Source organism: Neophocaena asiaeorientalis, unplaced genomic scaffold, assembly GCF_003031525.2.
Source record: "Neophocaena asiaeorientalis asiaeorientalis breed wild unplaced genomic scaffold, Neophocaena_asiaeorientalis_V1.1 scaffold7, whole genome shotgun sequence".
Taxonomy (NCBI): domain Eukaryota; kingdom Metazoa; phylum Chordata; class Mammalia; order Artiodactyla; family Phocoenidae; genus Neophocaena; species Neophocaena asiaeorientalis.
This window is the reverse complement of record NW_020185337.1, coordinates 17,754,514-17,779,240: the sequence shown is the minus strand read 5'-3', so window position 1 is coordinate 17,779,240 and position 24,727 is coordinate 17,754,514. Positions and strand designations below refer to the sequence as shown.

The 24,727-nt window shown below is 35.7% G+C and overlaps 1 protein-coding gene across 1 annotated transcript in view; it reads left to right on the top strand.

Moving 5' to 3' along the window:
* The window catches only part of CCSER1 (coiled-coil serine rich protein 1), a 699,033-nt gene that overhangs the window by 655,752 nt on the left and 18,554 nt on the right, over window positions 1–24,727 (top strand). The window contains exon 9 of the mRNA XM_024736231.1: window positions 24,496–24,573. Within this exon, the coding sequence (XP_024591999.1) occupies window positions 24,496–24,573 (78 nt within the window). The remainder of the gene's footprint in view (window positions 1–24,495; window positions 24,574–24,727) is intronic.

Here is a 24,727-nt window from a genome sequence, read left to right as displayed (position 1 = left end):
ATAGTTGCTCTTAACATTATTTGACATTGAAATATTTGTTGTATATAAGAAAACATGAGTACAAAATAATACATAGTCACTATGATTGAAAATAGATAAAATAGATATGCATAGCAGCCAACATGCAAGTAATACATATACACAGAAAGTAATTATATATCTTTTATTATTAAGATTTCATTTGATTTCTTAATTCTTAATATTTCAATGAAAACTTTAAATATACATTTTTAAAATAGTAAACAAAACTGGACTTGAACACTGCTACTTATGATCTTAACACTATTTATTGAGTTTTTGGAAATAATTTCTTTGGGATTAGTTTTCTCTTTTCCTTGACTTTTGATTTTGGCTTTCTCTTTTCCTTGACTAGGTCTCTTTTGAGTATAAATGTCAGAAAGACAATTTGGTCTACCTTAAACTAAAATGGGAATTTATTAAAGGACTACCAGGGTGACTCCTGAAACCAAAGTGAAGAATGAGGCTGGGCCCCAGGAGCAATTGTAATTACATTTCAGATGATAGTATCTTTCATTCTCTACACTCATCTTTGCTGTTCTTTGATTTTCTTCTTTTGTCTTTTTTTTTTTTCCATAGAACAACTTTTGTTATTTCTCCTGTCTGTACCACAATAAACTTGACCACTGCTAGCTCTCAAACCTTACTACTTTTGATCTAAGCAACACATGAAAGATTAACTCATTTTTCTTCTTGTACCAAAATTGCTAGAGAAGGCAAATTGCCTTGCAAATCAGTGAACAATAACAGTGATCATATTGTGCTACTTGGTAGTTCTGGCAGCATCCATGTGAGGAGAGCAACAAGAAGTACTGGTTAGAAAAGATGGGTGTCTGCTACCATGTGCAAATTGAATGCATTCATGTAATGATTCTTTGTGTCCTTTGCAGTTCCTAGCGCTATTTATAGCATTCAACAACCTAACCCTCTCTTACAACTCGTATCACCCCACATACATGCTTGGATGTCTCAGTTGCCTCACTTTTTAGTGTGTTCAGTGTGTCTGATTCACTCTTTCTCAATTTATCCTGCTTTGATCTCCAATTCAGTCCTTTTTCCAATGGAACCCACTTCTTCTGCAGTGTTCCCCATATCGGAAATGCCACCACCATTCAGCCTCCCAGTGTGCTCAGAACAGAAACTTGGGAGTCATTCTTGACTTTTCTCTTTCCTTAACCTACCTATACAATAAATTGCTAGCTTTCAAATCTAGCTCTTATTTTGAGCCTGGAAAATATATAGGACACTATCCCTCTTGCCAAAACATTTCTTCTAGACTACTTTATTATATTCCAAATTCTCTTCTTCTCATATCTTCCCTACCATCCCCTTCCATTTTCTTCATATAGCAGCCAGACTAAGGTTGGCTAAATACGACTGAATCATACCTAAAACATTTCTGTGGTTTTCCACTGAACTTAACATAAAAGCCAGTGCGTAGTAGAGCCTACAATCATCTGATGATGAAAAGCCTCTTGCTCATTAAGTTCTAGGCACACTGTACTTTTTTGGTTTCTCTGGAAAAAAAAAAAATGCATGTACTTCTCCCCATCACACACACACTCCTTAAGCTTTTTCCAATCTCTTTCTGAAGCAGTCCCCTACTTACTGGATGTGTCCTTGTCCTGCAGGTTTAACCCAAAGTGCCATTTTTTCAGTAAGGTCTGCTATATCTTCACATGTTAAGTAAAGAGCATCCTTCATGTTATTCTCTCTAACAGTTCATTGCTTCCCTTTATATCACTTAGCAAAACCTGTAATTTTATACCTACTGGTATGTTTCCTTATTGAAGCCTGTCCGCCCTATGAACTATAAGCAGTGAAAGAGCATGGATAACAATGTTTTTTACCACTCCCTCTGTAATGAGAAAATTGTGTTCGGTGCTCTGTACACACCACTCTTTTTCTAGCTTTCTCCTAATTTTACTTTAAAGTAACATTGGTTTATAACATTATGTAAGTTTCACATGTACATTGATATAGTTTGACTTCTGTAAACACTATAATATGCTCACCACCAGAAGTTTGGTTTTCATCCGTCACCAGACAGTTGACCCCCTTTACCCATTTTGTCCTCCCCCACCCTTCTGATCTGGTAACCACTACTCTGTTCCCTGTGTCTACGTGTTTGGGACACGAACCTGTGTCCCCTGCATCAGCAGGCGGACCCTCAACCACTGCACCACCAGGGAAGCCCTATATCTATTCTTTTTTATTCTTTTCTATTATAGGTTATTACAAGATATTGATTATAGTTCCCTATACTATATCGTAGGTCCTTGTTGTTTATCTATTTTACATATACTAGTTTGTATCTCTTAATCCCAAATTCGCAATTTATCCGTCCCCCCTCTTTTGCCTTTGGTAACTTAAGTTTGTCTTCTATGTCTATGAGTCTATTTCTGTTTTGGAAATAAGTTCTTTTGTATTCATTTTTTTAGACTTCTCATAAAAGTGATATTATGTGATATTTGTCTTTCTCTTTCTGACTTCAATTAGTATGATAATCTCTAGGTCCATCCATGTTGCTGCAAATGGCATTATTTCATTCTTTTTTATGGCTGAGTAATGTTCCATTGTATTTATATGCCACATTTTCTTTATTCATCTGTTGATGGACATTTGGTTGCTTCCATGTCTTGGCTATTGTAAATAGTGCTGCAATGAAAATTTGGGGTGCATGTATCTTTTTGAATTATGGTTTTCTCCGGATATATGCCCAGGAGTAGGATTGCTGAATCTTATGGTAACTCTGTTCTTAGTTTTATGAGTAACCTCCGTATTGTTCTCCATAGTGGCTGCACCTATTTACATTCCCACAAATGTAGGAGGGTTCCTTTTTCTCCACACTTTGAATTATGGTTTTCTCTGGATATATGCCCAGGAGTAGGATTGCTGAATCATATGGTAACTCTGTTCTTAGTTTTATGAGTAACCTCCATATTGTTCTCCATAGTGGCTGCACCTATTTACATTCCCACAAATGTAGGAGGGTTCCTTTTTCTCCACACCCTCTCCAGCATTTATTATTTGTAGATTTTTTGATGATGGTGATTCTGACTGGTATGAGATGGTATCTCTCTGTAGTTTCGATTTGCATTTCTCTAATAATTAGCAATATTGAGCATCTTTTCATGTGCCTATTGGTCATCTCTGTGTCTTCTTTGGAGAAATGTCTCTTTAGGCCTTCTGCCCATTTTTGGATTGGGTTGTCTGTTTTTTTGATATAGAGCTGTATAAGCTGTATATTTTTAAATTCCTGGTTGGACACATCAGTTGCAAGTATTTTATCCCATTCCATAGGTTGTCTTTTCATTTTGTTTGTGGTTTCCTTTGCTGTGCAAAAGCTTTAATTAGTTAGTAGAAGGAAAGATCATAAAGATCAGGGCAGAAATAAATGAAGAGTAGACTAAAAAAACAATAGAAAAGATCAATGTAACTTAAAGCTGGTTCTTTGAAAAGATAAACAAAATTGATAATGAGCCTTTAGCCAGACTCATCAAGAAAAAAAAGAGAGAGGGCCTAAATTAATAGTATCAGAAATGAAAAAGAAGTTACAGTGGACACCACAGAAATACAGAGGGTCATAAGAGACTACAAACAACTCTATGCCAATAAAATGGACAACCTAGAAGAAATGGAAAAATTCTTAAGTACAATCTCCCAAGACTAAACCAGGTAGAAACAGAAATATGAACAGACTAATTGCCAGTACTGAAATTGAATCAGTGATTTTAAAGCTCCCAACAAACAAAAGTTCAGGACCTGAATGGTTTCACAGGTGAATTCTATAAAAATATTTAGGGAAGACTTAACACCTGTCCTTCTGAAAACATTCTAAAATACTGCAGAGGAAGGAACACTTCTGAACTCATTGTATGAGGCCACTATCACCCTGATACCAAAACCAAAGATATCACAAAAAAAGATTAGTTCAGTGTCACTGATGAACGTAAATGCAAAAATCCTCACCAAAATACTAGCAAACTGAATCGAACAGTACATTAAAAGGATCATACACCATGATCAAGTAGAATTTGTCCCAGGGAAGCAAGGATTTTTCAGTATTCGCAAGTCAATCAGTGTGATTCACCGTGTTAACAAATTGAACATTAAAAACCATATGATCATCTCAATGATTCAGAAAAAGCTTTTGATTAAATTCATATCCATTTATGATAAAAATTCTCCATAATGTGGGCATAGAGGGAACATACCTCAATATAATAAAGGCATATATAATATATATGACAAATCCACGGAGAACATTATACTTAATGATGGAAAGCTGAAAGCATTCCCTCTGAGATCAGGAACAAGAGAAGAATGCCCACTCTTGCCACTTTTATTCAACATTGCCTTGGCTAGAACTTCCAAAACTATCAGAGAAGAAAAAGAAATAAAAGGATTCCAAATTGGAAAGGAAGAAGTAAAACTGTTTTGCAGATGACATGATACTATACATAGCAAATCCTAAAGACACTACCAGAAAGCTACTAGACTTCATCAATGAATTCAGTAAAGTTGCAGGATACAAAATTAATATACAGAAATCTGTTGCATTTCTATATACTAACAGCAAAATATCAGAAAGAAAAATTAAGGAAACATTTCCATTACATCAAAAAGAATAAAATACTTAGGAATACACCTACCTAAGGAGGCAAAAGACCTGTACTCTGAAAACTATAAGGTACTGATGAAAGAAACTGAAGATGACACAGAGGGAAAGATATAACATGTTATTGGATTGGAAGAATCAATACTGTCAAAATGACTATACTACACAAGGCAATCTACAGATCTAATGCAATCCCTATCACATTACCAACGGTATTTTTCACAGAACTAGAAAAAAAATTTTTTTTAATTTGTTTGGAAAGACAAAAGGTCCTGAATAGCCAAAACAACCTTCAGAAAGAATAATGGAGCTGGAGGAATTGGGCTCCCTGATGTCAGACTATACTACGAAGCTATAGTATTCAAAAGAGTATAGTACTGGCACAAAAAAGACAGAAAGATCAGTGGACCAGTATAGAAAGCCCAGAAGTAAACCCAGGCATTTACAGTTAATTAATCTATCACAAAAGAGGCAAGAATATAGAATGGAGAAAAGACAGTCTCTTCAATAAGTTGTGCTGGGAAAACTGGACCAGCTACATGTAAAAGAATGAAATTTAAATGTTCTCGAATACCATATACAAAAATTAACTCAAAATGCATTAAAGACCACATACTGTAAAACTCTTAGAGGAGAACATAGGTGGAACACTCTTTGACATAAATTGCAGTAATTTTTTTCGGACGTGTCTCCTATTGTGATGGAAACATACTACTCTGAATAGAGCCCTCACCCCTTCCATCAGTTGTACAGCTAGCAAAGTGGTGTCTTACTCAGGAGCTGGGCTCTAAAATGGCTCATAGTGAACAATTAGCCAAAAATTTTTTAGAAATACTTTTATTTGTAAATATACAAAATGATACAATATATATTAAAATTCATTTTTTGTATCTCTAATTATAGAGAAAAAGAATGAACTCAGTTTAATTTGTATAGTTAAATATGCTATAATTACTGATGGATGAACTAATAAATTATAGATATTCATTAAATATTTGTTCAGATCAATTAAAGCCCAGCTTTAAATGTCTTTGTGTACCGTTTCTGTTGACAAGATGAATAAACAGATATCCAAAGCAACTAAGCAGTTGGTGTAGTCACACATAATCCCTTCAGATTCTCTGTTTTAGTAGATTTCGCTGTTCACATATACATTTGTGGGATTATATTTTATTTTTACTTTTGCTTATGCGTGTGCTGAAGGCAATTTAAAGGACAACACATTTTATGGCATTCAGAATTTCTTGAGTTTGCCAGTAAAGTTTGATCTGTGTGTATCTGGTGAAGTTTGATTCATGACGTCTGTTGTTTCTTAGCTGATTGTCAACCTGTAATGCTGTGCTGACTCTGCAAGTCCTCGGTGATCATTTTCTTGTCTCCCTTATGCTTGTCCTTCTGGAATGCTGTCATCAGCATATTGCTGTTAATGAATGACTACCTTGAGGAGTTTTGTGTCCCTTCTCAGTTCATTATAAGAATTCTTGTATACATTAAAATTAAAGCAATACCATAAAATAAAATGCTCAAAATCCCCTTTTTGAAGAAGTGACTCTTTTCTTCAAACCAGCAATCTGACTTTTAAACCATAATGATAAAATAGGCAGGGCATTATATCCTGACCTTCCTAAATAAAAATATCAAACCAGAAAAAGCTAGAGGAATCTTTGCCATGCTTTCAAAGATGTCAACCTCAATATTGCAGCCAGTCAGGTTTCTTTTTTTGATAGCTTTTCTTTTAATAGGAAAATTTTTCAAGATTGTATTAAGGTTCTATGGTTGTCATATTGGTCAACACTATTAAAACTCTCCTAGAACTTGCCAGTAACTATATTAAAACTCCATTCTTACAGATTGATTCTGTGTGTGTGTGTGTGTGTGTGTGTGCGCATGTGTGAGAGGGAGGCTTAAAAGGGGCAATAAACAACATCCTTCTTTTCCCTCCTAAATTCAGAATTGCAAAATAGAAGATTCAGAGAGATTGAATTATAATATAATACAATCCAAATCTGGCTTGGAATGCAGCCGTGTAAGCATCCAGTACATTCTTATCTGAACTGAAGTGCCCCACTGGCGTTGCTGACGAAAATGGAAAATTGCAGACCTGTCCCACAGGGCCAGAATCTGTAAGCTTATGTCTGGACAAGCTGAGATTTCATCCGGTGGACAGGCCATGCCAGTAAGAAGGAGAGCTTGTTTGTCTATCCCAAGGTCATCTACCAGTTTATGAATGCAAAGAAGTGAGTGAGAGGTAGGGAAAAGAAACCAGAAGAGTATTTCTATCCGAAGTGCCCTCATGCAGATGTGGGCTAGGGCAGTGTGGAGGGTCCCATGGCAATTAGAAAGTGGGTGTTACAGACTGGGATGTCATTAATGAGTGAATGTTTGGGACTTCAAGTATCAAAAATATTCTTCTGGGCCTGATTTCCTATAGAATACATTTCTACATTCATTATTTTTTCCCTAATTTACCATTATTGGAGGAATCACCTCATTAATTTCTCACGCACAGTATAAAATTCAGGCAAGAGTAAGGATGGAGTACATCAGGTTTTCTTGGAAAAAAAAATCCTAACCTATTCACGAAAATATTTCTTACCTGATGTTGCAGCATCAAATCCTCAGACACATGTTTGATTTGTACCTATTCTTTCTTTTTTTTTTTTTTTTATGGCTACACCACGTGGCACACAGGATCTTAGCTCCCCAACCAGGACTTGAACCTGCACCTCCTGCAGGGGAAGCACAGTGTCTTAACCACTGGACCACTAGGGAAGTCCTGTACCTATTCTTTAATGTCCTCAGTTTTGTCTTTCTGCTTCCTTTCCTCTTACCCCATTTTTTTCTCTTAAGAAATTTATACAGCCTAGAAATACTAGAATAACCCCTTAGTCCATCTATCATTTCCAATCTTTCCCCACTTAAATTTATATACCGTGCAAATGCCAGAATTTTTACTGGACTTGTCATATCACTAATATTAAATTTCCTATAGCAAGTGGTTCTGCAGTATGTCAAGCTCACCAGCTGGTCTCCGATGAATCCTCTCAAACCTCATGCCTCATCTCTCATTCACCTACTCCTTCATTTATTAAAAAAAAGTATTGAACACCTAGAATGTGCCGAAAACTACATTAGACAGTGTGATGTCAATATGGCTCTAAATAGACATGATCCTTGCTATGAGGAACTTACATGCTAATGCAGAAGACAGACCCAAAACAGGCAAACAGCCAAATAAAAGAAGTAATTGAAATGAAAATTTAGTATATATTAAAAAAGAAAAGAGATTAAAAGCATTACCTGGAGATGGGAGTCTACCTTAAATAGGATATCTCTAAGGCAGTAATAACACCTAATATAAAGAACATTCCAGGTGGAGGAAATAGCATGTTAAAAATTCAAGTGTGAAAAATCTTGGTTCACTCAAGCAACTGAAAGACGAGTATGAGTCACTTTTCAAGAAAACTGGTATGAGATTAAGTTAGAATAATAACTAAGGGCCGGGAGAGGCAGAAGCTGTACATCATGGTAAAGGTTTACTTTCTGTTATGTAGACCAGAACTGCTTGATAGAAATATAAAGCATGCAACAAATGGTAATCATTTATATAATTTAATATTTCAAATACAGTTTGACTACTATGCTGTTACTTGTAGATAAGATGGAGTGGAGAAAGTATGGGTGAAGACAGGAATACCAATTAGGAGGCTATATTAGTCTCCTTTGGCTGCTGTAACAAAGTACCATAAATTGCCTGACTTAAAACAAAAAACACCCAATGAACAAAACTTTATTCTCTTTCGGTTTGTCTTAATATCAAGGTGTCAGCAAGACCGTGTTTCCTCCGAAAGCTCTAGGGAAGAATACTTCCTCATCTCTTCTAGCTTCTAGTGGTTGCTGGCAATCATTGTGTTTGCCTGGTTACAGATACATCATTCTGATCTCTGGGTCTGTCTTCATATGGCTTTCTCTCCTGTATCCAAATGTCTCTCTTATAAGGGCACCAGTCACATTGTATTTATTACCCATCTTAATCCAGTACAATCTCATTTTAATTTGATTACATCTTCAAAGATCCTATTTCCAAAAAAGGTCACATTCACAAGTTCCAGGTAGACATGAATTTGGGGAGAACACTGTTCAACACAATACAGAGGCTAGAAGTAAAAGATAGTGGTGGCTTGTGCACACCTGGCACACATGTATGCTCTATTCCCTTGCTCATCCCCAGGTAGTGGCAGTAAATATAAAAGGAAGAAGTGACTGTGAAATAAAATTTTAATTAGCAGGTATCTTGAATGTGAAGGGGCCAAGCCCAAACAATCTGGGTGGTATTTCTCAGTCACAGCTTCTCTCATGTCTTTTCATTCAGTTCTAGTTGAGAAGAAGAGCCTGTATGCTTTACATCTAGAATGTTGTGTGCAGTTAACTGGGTACAATATCCACCAATTTCAATTGCCAAAGTTGTAGAAATTCTCAATTTACATTTTTGATCCATCTATTTTTCTTGTGACCTAAACTCTTCTTAAATCTAGGTATATGTTCAGTTTGTACAATCTTTTATGGGTAATGAGCTCCATACATTTAAAATATGCTGTGTAATGGTATGTCCTCTGATTTCTTTAAAAAAATCACCTCCATCGCAGTTTCAAGTGGTGGGTTATGGAGATGTCAAGCAATTTCCAATGAGTCTGGTATCATAAAATAGGATGAAAACAAATGTGTTATCCAGATGTTTGTTTTATTGCTTTACTGACATTTCCTCTGTTTGTCTTTATATTTTTGACCCATTTTTCAAATATTTAAGCATGAAATAAACCCCTTAATCCTTTGCCCTTTTCTACAACTTTTTCAGACTTTTCCTGAGGTAGGGTAACCAAAAACCAGACGCACCTAGTAACAAGTCAGCTGCTAACATTTGTGAGACTCAGGGCAAGAGCACAGAAGGGGAATCACAGCATGTAAATCTAAAGATTTAAGTTATAAATCAAGCTTTAAACACTGTTCAATAAAATATGTTCTAGCCTTGGGTCTTTTTTTTTAAAGATTTTTTTTGATGTGGATGATTTTTAAAGTCTATTGAATTTGTTACAGTATTGCTTCTGCTTTATATTTTGGTTTTTTTGGCTGCAAGGCATGTAGGATCTTAGCTTCCCAACCAGGGATCGAACCCACACCTCCTGCATTGTAAGGTGAAGTCTTAACCACTGGACTGCCAGGGAAGTCCCCCTAGCCTTGTGTCTTGATCAATATACTTTGCTAATGACTTGGAAATCTTAGCTCCCCAACCAGGGATCAAACCTGCACCCCCTGCATTGTAAGGTGAAGTCTTAACCACTGGACTGCCAGGGAAGTCCCCCTAGCCTTGTGTCTTGATCAATATACTTTGCTAATGACTTGGAAAGCTGTGATCAAATTATAGATTTTTTTGGACTCTTTAGCATTCTGTGCAGGAACTTGGCAATGTGGAGAACCTGGCCCTTTACTACCCTAGATTGTGCCCCTTAGAGCCTCATGAACACATATGTGATCAACCCAGCTGTCCCATGGCCCTATCTCGGGTGACCCTCAGGAGGAATGACCTGGGTCATATCTTAAACCAGGCAATGAATTCCAGGGTTTTGGAGTATGGTTAGAAGCAAAAATGTGGCTTTGATCGTGGCATTTCCCTTATCCCTAGAGAATCCTCTCCTCATGGGCAGAGACATGGTGAGTGGATGGCCAGAATGGGTCCTGTAATACAAATGTCTCTTACGTAAGTTGAAGCACAATAGTGACAAGTGCAGCTGTTAAGTATACAGCTAATGCTATAACACTTTTAATTTAAATTCTAGTGTTCGTAGTTGAAACTGGGTAATGAGGGCATAGGGATTCTTTGTGTTACTGTCCATATGATTTGTTATATGTTAGCAATTTTCCATAACAAAAAAATGAGAAAATATTACTACATTTTAATATCTTCTTGACAGTTCCAAGAAATTTTATGTTCTATGTGAGGAGGTTTGATTTGCTTGGTCACTGTTGTACTTGTTTATAATTCTACTGATGTCTTTAGTGATATGCCCTCATTAATGGTGGGTGAAAATAATCAATGTGCTCTGTAATGTTGCTTTTTCTTTCCTGAGTTTATCCTTGGATTGGCACCATTAAGAACTTCCAATAATTTTCCCTTTGTTTTTATTCTTTATATTTAAATAATCTTGTATTATTGACACTGAAGTCCTTTATAAGATGATGCTCAAATTCTTTTTCATCCACCCAATATCTAGTTGAAACTTGACTCAGAACACTGAATTTTCTTGTGTTGAATTACACTGCTTTTAAATTTTAAAAGTTAACTTTTCTCCTCTTATAGAGCATCAATCTTTCAATACTATTTCTTTCCATAAACTTAATCTTTAAATCCATGATTTAGAATCTAAATTTAGGATTATACTCTTTTAAGCAATCTTTGTGTACTTTTTATATGTTTAAGGTATTCCTTTTTCTAATTCTAATCTACTCTTTGCAAGACTTTTGCAAACTTCGGATAATAACAGCCTTAGGTATGTGTTCATATAGTGGTGCTGTATTTGAAATCCCACTCTTCAGGTGGGACTTGATCCCAGCCACAACTCAGAGTGGGACTTGAACCCAAACTCTGGGTCTTGAACCCACCTGCACCTCAGATTGGGATTTGAACCCATGATCCCTGACTTAAGAGGGGACTTGACCCACTGTCTTTTAATTGAAACTTCTCACCTGGTGTCAGGATTTACTGAAGCTCCGGTTCTTTTGTCTCACCACAGAAAGAATTCAGTGTGAGGCAAAGCGGCAGGCAAAGAGTGAGTTTCTTAGCATAGGATGTTTGTGAGAGATGGAAGTGGGCTGGCAAGGGAGCACAGCAGCCCTGAGGACAAAGGGGGCTACATTTTTACAATCAAAGGACAAGTAGGTCGGGGAGAAGACTACTTTCTTCCTCATTCTTGGGCAGACATCAAGACTTAAACCCTTAGTTCTCCTTTGGTCTTATATGGTGTAACTGGGACTGTGGTGATGCTATTTAAATCATATGCATATTAGCAAAACGGAGGTAACATATACTAAAATATGGTAGTTGATCAGGTTTTGGTATAATGTCCCATTTCACCTACTTTTCTTCTTTCCACTTTCACCTATATTTCTGTCTTGGCTACATGCAGAAATGCTACTCTTCAAGCGCTATTAACTTTCTGACTTCATGTTACAAGATTCAGAACCCATATCTATTGTCTTGTGTTTCAACTATCAGGATTTGTGGTTTGAGTGTGTCTGGTGCTTGAATGCGCCTGGTCTTCCTTCAAGGTAGTGTGGATTGTTGCTAGGTTATGGTATTCTTTTCTTGAGTGGTCATTAGCTTACAACAGCTTCCCAAACTCCCTTAAAATTCCCTTTCTGTCCTTAGTCCCCTAGTAGGATTTCTAAACTGACTAATTATCCTACTCTATCCCTATCATAATCACTATTACATACATTTCTTATATCAACCTCTGTTAATTTTATTAATAAGAGTACATTTCCATTTTTCCCTATGTTTATTTTTTCTTAAATTTAATTTTTATTTTATATTGTAGTATAGTTGATTTACAATGTTGTGTAAGTTTCAGGTGTACAGCAAAGTGATTCAATTATACATATACATATACCCATTTTATTTCAGATTCTTTTCGCGTATAGGTTATTACAGAATATTGAGTAGAGTTCCCTATGCTGTACAGTAGGTCCTTGTTGATTATCTATTTTATGTATAGTAGTGTGTATATGTTAATCCCAACCTCCTAATTTATCCGTCCTTCCTACTTTTCCCCTTTGGTAACCGTAAATTTTTTATTGAAGTCTGTGAGTCTGTTTCTGTTTTATAAAGAAGTTCATTTGTATCATTTTTTTTAGATTCCACATATAAGTGATATCATATGATATTTGTCTTTCTCTGTCCGACTTACTTTACTTAGTATGATAATCCCTAGGTCCACCCATGTTGCTTCATTCTTTTTATGGCTGAGTAATATTACAGTGTGTGTGTGTGTGTGTGTGTGTGTGTGTGTACCATGTCTTCTTTGTCCATTTCTCAGTTGATGAACATTTAGGTTGCTTCCATGTCTTTGCTATTGTAAATAGTGCTGCGGTGAACATCATGGTGCATGGATATTTTCAAATTATGGTTTTCTCTGTATATGTGCCCAGGAATCAGATTGCTGGATCACATGGTAGTTCTATTTTTAGTTTTTTTAAGGAACTCCCATACCATTCTCCATAGTGGTTGTATCAATTTACATTCCCACCAACAGTGTAGGAGGGTTCCCTTTTCTCCACACCCTCTCCAGCATTTACTGTTTGTAGACTTTTTGATGATGGCCAATCTGACCAGTGTGAAGTGATTCCTCATTGTAGTTTTAATTTGCATTTCTCTAATTATTCGAGATGATGAGCATTTCTCTATGTGCTTTTAGGCCACCTCTATATCTTCTTTGGAGAAATGCCTATTTAGATCTTCCACCCATTTTTTAATTGTATTGTTTGTTTATTTGATATTGAGGTGCATGTACTGTTTGTAAATTTTGGAGATTAATCCTTGTCAGTTGCATCATTTGCAAATATTTTCTCCCATTCTGTGGGTTGTCTTTATGTTTTGCTTATGGTTTCCTTTACTGTACAAAAGCTTTTCAGTTTAATTAGGTCCCATTTATTTATTTTTGTTTTTATTTTCATTAGGAGGTGAATCCGAAAAGATATTGCTGGAATTTATGTCAAAGCATGTCCTGCCTATGTTTTCCTTCAGGAGTTTTATAGTATCTTGTCTTACATTTAAGTCTTTAATCCATTTTGAGTTTATTTTTTTGTATGGTGTTAGAGAATGCTCTAATTTCATCCTTTTACACATAGCTGTTCAGTTTTCCCAGCATCATTTATTGAAGAGACTGTCTTTTCTCCATTGTATATTCTTGCCTCCTTTGTCATAGATTAATTGACCATGTGTGTGTGTGAATTTATGGGCTTTCTATCCTGTTCCATTGAATGTATATTTGTTTTTGTGCTGGTACCATACTGTTCTGATTACTGTATCTTTGTAGTATACTCTGAAGTCAGGGAGCCTGATTCCCCCAGCTCTGTTCTTCTTTCTTTTGATTGCTTTAGCTATTCAGGATCTTTTGTGTTTCCATGCAAATTTTAATATTTTTTTGTTCCAGTTATGTGAAAAATGTCATTGGTAATTTGATAGGGATTGCATTTAATCTGTAGATTGCCTTGGGTAGTATAGTCATTTTGACAATATTGATTCTTCCAATCTAAGGACATGTTCTATCTTTCCATCTGTTTGTGTCATCTTCAGTTTCTTTCATCAGTTCCTTATAGTTTTTGGAGTACAGGTCTTTTGCCTCCTTAGGTAGGTTTATTCCTTTTTATTTTATTCTTTTTGATGTGATGGTTAATGGGATTGTTTCCTTAATTTCTATTTCTGATCTTTCATTGTTAGTGTATAGAAATAAAACAGATTTCTGTGTATTAATTTTGTATCCTGCAACTTTACCAAATTCATTGACCAGCTCTAGTAGTTTTCTGGTGGCATATTTGGGATTTTCTATGTATAGTATGTATAGTATCATGTCATCTGCAAACAATGACAGCTTTACTACTTCTTTTCCAGTTTGGATTCCTTTCATTTCCTTTTCTTCTCTGATTGCTGTGGCTAGGACTTCCAGAATTATGTTGAATAAAAGTGGTGAGAGTGAACATCCTTCCTCTTATTCCTGATCTCAGAGGGAATGCTTTCAGCTTTTCACCAATGAGTATGATGTTAGCTGTGGGTTTGTCATATATTGCTTTTATTATGTTGAGTTATATACCCACTATGCCCACTTTCTGGAGAGTTTTTTTTTAATCATAAATGGGTGTTGAATTTTATCAAACGCTTTCTCTGGATCTATTGAGATGATCATATGTTTTTTCTTCAGTTTGTTAATCTGATGTATCACATTGATTGGTTTGCAGATATTGAAAAATCCTTGCATCCCTGGGATAAATCCCACTTGATCATGATGTATGATCCTTAGAATGTATTGTTGGATTTGGTTTGCTGGTATTTTGTTGATGATTTTTGCATCTGTGTTTATCAGTGATGTTGGCATGTAAAATTGTGTGTGTGTGTGCATGTGTGGTATCTTTATCTGGTTTTGGTATCAGAGTGATGGTGGCCTCATAGAATGAGTTTGGGAGTGTTCCTTCCTTTGCAATCTTTTGGAATAATTTGAGAAGGATAGGTGTTAACTCTTCTCTAAATGTTTGATAGAATTTGCCTGTGAAGCCATTTGGTCCTGGACTTTTCTTTGTTGGGAGTTTTTAAATCACTGATTCAATTTCAGTACTGGCAACTGGTCTGTTCATATATTCTTTTTCTTCCTGGTTCAATCTTGGGAATTTGTACCTTTCTAAGAATTTGTCCATTTTCTAGGTTGTGTATTTTATTGACATAGAATTGCTTGTAGTAATCTCTTACGTTCCTTTGTATTTCTGTGTTGTCTGTTTTAACTTCTCCTTTTTTCATTTCTAATTTTATGGATTTGAGCCCTCAAGCTTTTTTTCTTGATGAGACTGGTTAAAGGTTTATCAATTTTATTTATCTTTTCAAAGAACTATCTTTTAGTTACATTGATTTTTTTCTATTGTTTTCTTTATCTCTATTTCATTTATTTCTGCTCTGGTCTTTATAATTTCTTTCCTTCTACTAACTTTGGATTTTGTTTGTTCTTCTTTCTCTAGTTGGTTTAGGTATAAGGTTAGGTTATTTGAGATTTTTCTTGTTTCCTGAGGTAAGAGTCTATTCATATAAACTTCCCTCTTAGAACTGCTTTTGCTGCATCCTGTAGGTTTTGGATCTTCATGCTTTCTTTTTCATTTGTCTCTAGGTATTTTTTGATTTCCTCCTGGATTTCTTCAGTGATCCATCCATTGGTTGTTTAGTAACATACTATTTAACCTCCACATGTTTTTGTTTTTTACAGTTTTTTTCCTGTAATTGATTTCTAATCTTATAGCACTGTGGTCAGAAAAGATGCTTGATATGATTTCAGTTTTCTTAAATTTACCAAGTATTCTGCTTTCAGATGGAAAATTCTATAAATATAAGTTAAGTCCATCTGGTCTAATCTGTCCTTCAAGTCCTGTGCTTTTTTATTCATTTTCTATCTGGATAATCTGTCCATTGATGTAAGTAGGGTGTTAAAGTCCCCTACTATTATTGTGTTACTGTCAGTTTCTTCTTTTATCACTATTAGCATTGCCTTATATATTGAGGTGCTCCTATGTTGGGTGCATACATATTTACAATTGTTATATCTTCTTCTTGGGTTGATCCCTTGATCATTATGTAGTGTCCTTCCTTGTCTCTTTTTACTGTCTTTAAAGTTTTTTTGTCATATATGAGTAATCCTACTCCAGCTTTCTCTTGATTTCCATTTGCATGGAATACCCTTTTCCATCCCCTCACTTTCAGTCTGTATGTGTCTGTAGGTCTGAAGTGAGTCTCTTGTAGACAGCATATATACGGGTCTTTTGTATCCATTCAGCTGGTCTCTGTCTTTTGGTTGGAGCATTTAATCCATTTACATTTAAGTTAATTATTGATATGTATGTTCTTATTACTATTTTATTAATTGTTTTGGCTTTGTTTTTGTAGGTCTTCCCTTCCTCTTTTGTCCTCTTGTGATTTGATGACTATCTTTAGTGTTGTGTTCAGATTGCTTTTTCTTTTTTGTGTGTTTATCTATTGTAGATTTTTGGTTTGTGGTTCCCATGAGGTGTTTTTTTTTTTTTTTTTTTGCGGTATGCGGGCCTCTCACTGTTGTGGCCTCTCCCATTGCGGAGCACAGGCTCCGGATGCGCAGGCTCAGCGGCCATGGCGCATGGGCCCAGCAGCTCCGCGGCATGTGGGATCTTCCCGGACCGGGACACGAACCAGTGTCCCCTGCATCGGCAGGCGGACTCTCAACCACTGCGCCACCAGGGAAGCCCTCCCATGAGGTTTTGATATAGCAGTCTGTATATATACACAAAATTGTTTTAAGTTTCTGGTCTCGTAATTTCAAATGCATTTTCAGTATCCTGTATTTTTACTCTCCTCACAATTGCTGGTTTTGATATTATATTTCTTTGTGGATGATCTCCTACCTTTATTGTATGTTTGCCTTTACTGGTGAGCTTTCCTATTTGTAATTTTCTTGTTTCTAGTTGTGGCCTTTTTTTTTTCCATCTAGAGAATTTCCTTTAGCGATTGTTGTAAAGCTGGTTTGGTGGTGCTGATTCTCTTAGCTTTGGCTTGTCTGTAAAGTGTTTTGATTTCTCTGTCAAATCTGAACTAGAGCCTTGCTGGGTAGAGTATTCTTGGTTGTAGGTTTTTCCTTTCATCCATTTAAATATATTGTACCACTCCCTTCTGGCCTGCCAAGTTTCTGCTGAAAAATCAGCTGATAACCTTATGGGGATTCCCTTGTATGCTAGCTTTTGCTTTTCTCTTGTTGCTTTTAATATTTTATCCTTGTGTTTAATTTTTTTCAGTTTGATTAATATGTGTCTCAGCATGTTCCTCCTTGGGTTCATCCTGTATGGGACTCTCTGAGCTTCCTAGGCCTGATTGTATGTTTCCTTTCCCATATAGGGAAGTTTTTTCCTATTAATCTCTTCAAATATTTTCCCAACCCCTTTCTCTCTTATCCTTTAGGACCCCTATAATGTGAATGTTGGTGAGTTTAATATTGTCCCAGAGGCTCATAGACTGCCCTCATTTCTTTTCATTCTTTTTTCTTTATTGTGTTCTGCAGAATAAAGCAGTGATTTCCACCAGTCTGTCTTCCAGCTCACTTATTTGTTCTTCTGCCTCATTTCTACTATTGATTCCTTCTACTGTGTTCTTCATTTCAGTTATTGTATTGTTCATCTCTGTTTGTTCTTTAAATCTTCTAGCTCTTTGTTAAACATTTCATGTATCTTCTTGGACTGTGCCTCCAGTCTTTATCTGAAATCTGAGATTATCTTTACTATCATTACTCTGAATTCTTTTTCAGGAAGATTGCCTATCTCTACTTTACTTCATTGTTCTTGTGAGAGTTTATCTTTTTCCTTCGTCTGGAATGTATTTTTCTGCCATGTCGTTTTGTCAAACTTTCTCTGTTTGTGGCCTCCATTCCTCAGGCTGCAGGATTGTAGCTCCTCTCACTTTTGTTGTCTGCCCCCTGGTGGGTGAGGTTGGTCCAGGGGCTTGTGCAGGCTTCCTGGTGGGAGGAACTGTTGCCTGCCCAATGGTGGGTGGACCTGGATCTTATCCCTCTGGTGGGTACAGCTATGTCAAGTGGTATGTTTGAGGCAGCTGTGGGATCAGGACAAATTTAGGCAGCCTGTCTGCTGAAGGGTGGAGCTGTGTTCCCACCCTGTTGGTTGTTTGGCCTCAGGCATACCAGCACTGGAGCCTGCAGACTGTTGCGTGAGGCCAGGTCTCAGTGCCAAAATGGTGACCTCCAGGAGAGTTCATGCCAATGAATATTCAGTGGGGCCTCTGCCACCAGTGTCCTTGCCCTCATGGTGAGTGGCAGTCGACCTTCACCTCCTCAGGAGACCCTTCAAGCCCTGCAGGTAGGTCTGGCCCAGGTCCTATGGAGTCACTGCTTTGCCCTGGGTCCCAGTGCACGTGAAACCTTGTGTGCACCCTCCAAGAGTAGATTTTCTGTTTCCCCCAGCCTTCTGGAGCTCCTGCACTCAAGCCCCACTGGCCTTCAAAGCCAAATGCTCTGGGGGCTCCTCCTCCCAATCCCAGACCCCCAGGCTGGAGAGCCTGATGTGGGGCTTAGAATTCTCACTCCTGTGGGAGAACCTCTGCAATATAATTATTTTCCAGTTCCTGGGTTGCCCGCCCAGGGGGTATAGGATTTGATTATATCACGAAAGCACCTCTGCCATTGTTAGATCGTGGCTTCTTCTTTGTCTTTGGATGTAGAATATCTATTTTGGTAGATTCATGTCTTTTTTGTTGATGGTTGTTCAGTAGTTAGTTGTGATTTCGGTGTTTGGGTGAGAGGAAGTGAGCTCAAGTCCCTCTACTCCACCATCTTGTCTGTACCCTCAAGGGTATGTTTCCTCTTGTTATAGATTATAAATCTAACTACTGCAAGTAGGCCTGTTCTATTTATTAAAAAATTATCTGCTTTTTGTCTTGAATCTCACAAACTTCTTTATAGGTAATTAAAATAATTTAAAATAAGTTATTTCTTAGGATTATTTAATATTTTCTTTTCAGCTTGTTTACTGCACTTCATTTGACGTTCGTAGTTTTTTAAAAGCTCTAGGAAGTGATAGATGTTCATATCTAAGGTAAATGACATAGATTAATAAAATGGTAGAGTTTAAAATATTTATAATTTTTTGTTAATCAATATGGTATCTAATAATGCAAATAAATACAAATAAATTCTAAAATAAAAATAAATAACTTCCAGTTCCCTTAAGCTCCTTAGTCACTTGAGGCTTTATTTTAAAAGCCAGTTTTACTGGCTTTGTGATTATTTTGTCTTTTTTTAAAAACCACATTTCCTCCTCCTCAGTCCTTCCTCAATGACATGTGCTTGCATGTGCACACGTGAAAGTACAAAAATGTACATATATCAGTGAAATACACAGAAATGTACATATATCAGTGAAATACACATGATTGCCAGCTTTAGATGGTTTTATAGACATGTACACTTAAATGATTAAATGATTACAACAGCATGAACTTTAATTATTTGGAAATACATTTCCACAGTTTATCAGACTCAAGAATGTAAGAGACTAGCTTTAGTTCTCTCAATCCCTTTTCTGCTCAGAAAATTTGACAATTTAAAATATACTTCCTTTTAAGTCTTAATCCTTATCAAGTGATACTTTGATGTGATATGACATTGTTATTATATTATTATATTATATCTTTGATCAGGCATTTAATAGATATGTATGTATGATTAATGAAATTTAAATTTAAGAAATTAGGAACTAGCCTTTTTATATTGACAACATATATTGTAGAGGCAGTTTCTGTGACTGAAAAGCACATAAAACACACACACACACACACACACACGCACCAGAAATGATTCCAACAGCTTAAGCAGAAGGTACTTTTAGATTACTCTGCTTGAACTGATCCTATTGTTAAAGGATTTCATGCCTTTCAACATTTAGTTTTTATTTCAGTTTGCTTTTTTACATCTTTCAATTTTATGTTATAACTCTGTATTAACTTTATCATTTTATTCCTGACTCATGCTCCAAAATGCTTTGCCGGTTATACTAATGGATATTTTATGGGATTGTAGTTCTTACAGGAAATAAACTGATAAATCTTAAGTGTACTTAAATTGTTTTCACAGTAAAGCAGAATTACTTAGTAGAATTCATAAGAGAATATAGGCAGGATGAACACCAAGAGCAGTTTTATTATCATACTAGCTGTATAGTAACTATGCATTTCGTATGTGTCTTTGCATATATGAAATGGGAGCAGCAGTACCACTTGTAAGCTTTTCCAGAGTCAGAATATCTTTATAGAAAGTACACCTGGGTTTGGAGACAGATAAAGTTTTCCAACTTGCCTGTTTCACTTAATAGCCTGTGTGACCTTTAGCAACTGATTTCAACTTCCTAAGTGCCAGTTTCCTGTGCTTTTGAAAAGGGACAAAAACAGACATAGTGCATTCTTGAGAGGATTCATATAAATTACTTGGTACAGTGCCTGGCATATAACTATATTCTGTTAATGACATCTATTATTGTTAGTAATAGTTGTAGTGGTAAAGATTACAGAGGTAGAGGGAAATGTGAATATAAGTAACTACTCTTAGTAAGTTTGTAAACTATGCATGTTTTGGTTCATATGCACTCATTTATGGTAGCAGGCTTTTATTATACAGATGTTATATTACTCTTAATGTCAGATGAAATTTTTTGGAAATTTAGAGAGAAAAATCATTATATATTTTTTAATTCATATAGCAGTATTATGTAAAATTCACATCTTCCACATATTCAAAAGTCAGATTGGCCAGCAGTGTAAAAACAGCAAATATAAATAATGAAATTCCTCTTTTTCATCCCATCTTGGTTACATTTTTCCACAGAATATGCTAGTTATTTTTCTTTTTGTTAATTCTAAGCACACGTTTTATGAATCTGAAATAAGAAAAAAGGGTGTGTTTTGTTAAGAATTACTGATATTGTCATTGCTTGGAAAGGAAAATTTAAGCAATTAGATATTTTGTTTGGGGTATAGAATTATTTATAAAGTGTATCTACCAAAAGTTGAGTTGTTTTAATACTCTTCTATCTGTCTGAGAGGGATTAGAAGAAGGTATTGCAATGTTTGCTTACATAGGAAAATACTGAAAGAAAGCCACTTAAATCACATATATGTGTAAATTTATTGATGGTCCAGAAAAATAAAGTTTCATGTACTTCAATTGTTCCTCTTTTCCAGGTTGCTTCCTTCTAATTTTGTCTTTTATACAAGGTGAAAAGAAGTATTTAAATAAGTTCTGTTGTAATTTAGTTAAAATATTCTTATGGCCTTTCACTGTAAAATAATATTTCAAAAATTAAGGTAACTCTAAAATCCTTTGATGTAGAAGTCTATCCTTTGTGGCATGGACTTGATTTACCACTCTGGTCTTATTTCACACTATTGTCCCTTTCATTGTCTTTCCTTAGGCAAGTTTGAACTAGTAGCTGTTTATGCATATCTTTGTCAGGGTCTCTCTGACTTTGAAATATTTGCAAATGTCATTGCCTGAGAAATACCCCTATCCCTTCCACTCCAAGTGGCTAATAATAATTCATGTTTCTCATCTTAGTTGGGACGTCAGTAGCTTCTGCATTCTAGTTATTTAACTCTCCTATGTTTCCTCTCCAACACATACGCATATCTCCAGCTTCTCTATAGTACCTTTACCTTATATATTGAGTACTAATTGTCTTTGATTTCTCTATCTTTCCACACTGGAAGTTTTTTTTTTTTTTAATAAAAGAAGCTATTTTTTCCCCCTTCATGTCCCCTGTACCTTGAACAACACCCATAATGTTCATTTAATAAAAATTATAGATGAATTAAGGTGTGCAAATACATTTGCATCAGAAAGGTGAAATGTCTATTTCTCTATACTGAAATAAATCAATTTTAATCAAAATGTTTATTGTGTCAAATCAATGTGGAAATGAAAATATAATGATTTGTTTCTATTCCTCTATTATATATATAAATATATATAGGTAATTAGTATATATTCATTTCTTACATAAGAAATAAAAATTATCTGCAGTTCCATCATCTAGTAATAGTTATTTTTGTTGTATATTTTCTATTTTATTATCTATAATACTCTTGTTATTATATATTAACTTTGTCGATCCATATATTTCCATCTGTCTTTCAGAAATTCAAGACGTATTAAGACTTATCTCCCAACAACTATATAGTCTTTATTTAACTCTGTTATAGAAATTGTCATAAAGTTTCATAAATGTTCTTCCTACTAAATAAAATAAACTTACACTGAATTATTTAATTCTTAATTTTGTACACCTAAGTCAATTGGAAACATTTAATTTACTCTCCACATTTGAATATGGCATACAAGTGTATACATAATGAATAATTCAAATATGGTATATTTGTTGTGGAAATGCCTGCAAAAGGGAGTAGCAGTGAATTTTTCATTAGAAATGTCTGTGCTTTTTTCTTTTAAAACCTCTGAAGATAGCTATTCTTTATTTAGGGTTTATTTGTTTTGCTTTTATTAGGCTTTTGGTTAATGAAGCTTTTCGAGTTTTTCATTTATCTTGATTTAAATTTCCTTAGTCTTAAAACTCAGGCCAATGAACCAGAGTTTACCAATCCTTTTCAACTCCTATCTTCAGAGTGGAAGCCCTTGAAAATAAAAAATGTGGGGAAAGCATAATGGGAGTATTTGCTATCTATTCTTTCCCACTGTATGCATTAGAGTGTAGTTTCTGATTCATATACAAACATTTATATACCTACAGATTTATAACTTATTTTTCTAATACTTGGGACTCCAACCCATTTCAAAAATTTTTGTAAACAACCATTCACTGAGAGCAAATGTTATTTGTTCCTTTACCTGCTACTACCTTTTTCTCTCTTCCCAGTTCCAAAAGAAGTCTAAATAAACACAACTTGTTATTTCTTGTTTTAAATTTATTTTGGAAAATGTGGCCACATTTTCACTTATCCTTTTCAAACAATTAAAACCTTTCCTTTTCACATTACATCTTCTTGAGTTATCTAGTCTCCATTTTCTTTTTTTTTTTTTTGCGGTACGCGGGCCTCTCACTGTTGTGGCGTCTCCCGCTGCGGAGCACAGGCTCCGGACGCACAGGCTCAGCGGCCACGGCTCACGGGCCCAGCCGCTCCGCGGCATGCGGGATCCTCCCAGACCGGGGCACGAACCCGTGTCCCCTGCATCGGCAGGCGGACTCTCAACCACTGCGCCACCAGGGAAGCCCTCCATTTTCATTTTTGTCTGAATAGCAGCACTAGAAGTTTTGTAATAGGGAAGTTAGAAGGTTGGGACATTAATAGTTCATAAAATATTTCTTTTATACATTTCAGTGTCAAATTATGTTTACCTAAATTATGTATGTACTTTGTTAAACAGCTTGGATAACTTGCATATCTCAGGAGGAATTTAAAGCAAAGAGAGGGTGAACAGAGAGGGGAAGGGAGGGGTGGCAGAGGGGAGGAGAGGAAACAAGTTTTGTATGTTGGTAGTGAGGTTTGTGATGACTACTGTCTCCCTCGAAGAAGTTAAATGATGAGTTAAATCAGTTTTTATCATTAAAATATTATACAACTATTTTATTGACCAAGTAAGGGAAACAAATTCTCCTTTAAAGCAACTTAAGGCAAAAACAGAATCTAGTGGAATCACGTGAACTTCTTGGGAAACAAGTTACTTAAACTTTGTAAACTGTATTGTTCTCCTTCAAAATGGGTGGTAATAGTAGTAAAACTCCCAAGATGAGATGTGGTCATGTGAGTACAGCACTCCCAGCTGTGCCAGACACACAATAAACACATTACAATAATTATGCTCACGATCTCCTTTTAAGTGTTATATTTAGTAATAAGAGGAGGACCCCAGCCAGAGGCCCAGTCACATTAGTTAATCAGAATTAGTACATTTGCATTTGAATTATGAAATCCCAGACATCCTCCATGCATTATGTCCCTTACTTATAACAGGATTGGAGTCATGTCAGATCCCTTAAACAAGACTTCTAAATGCGTAGATTCCAGAAGGAAACAATTAAGAAGCAAAAAAATAAAGATAAAAAAATATAAACATACTAAATGGAATACGCTGGATGGTATTTATTGAAAATGTTTTGGATTTTAAATGTAAATGCTCTGAAAGGAGATCCGTAAAATCCTATCAATTTACCAAACCAAACAAAACACAACAGCTAACAAAAAACAGTATAATCATTTGATCTCACATTGTATAATCATTTGATCTCACATTTAAGCAAATCATGTCTCTAGCATTCAACCATGATCCTGACTCAGTGGTTCCTGTACTAAAAGAAAAGATGCCAAAGATGGAGTAATTATGACCTGAAATTTAAAGGTCTAAATGTTTAAGCTGATAAGTAAAGCACCGCCAGAATGAAGTATGCACACAAAGACTCATTAATTGTACAGTAACCAAATTTTAATTAGTGGGGAATATTAGTGTAGAAGCACATGACTCACCAACAATGTGTTTTTGGTTTTGCTTTTTTTTTTTTTTTTTTTGCAGGACAAAGTTCAGCATTTACAGAAGGCTTTTGCTTCAAGAGTAGATAAATCCACACAAACTGAACTTCTAGGCTATGATGTAAGTAGCTATATAAAACCATTTTTATCTTCTTTATTGGTATTCAGACCTCCACAGCTTATTTACTTCTGCTGCTGCTGTGCCCATGCATTGATTTAATAGGATTTAGTGGTTCCCCATTCATCTTTTGCTCTTAAATAATCCCCAAATACCT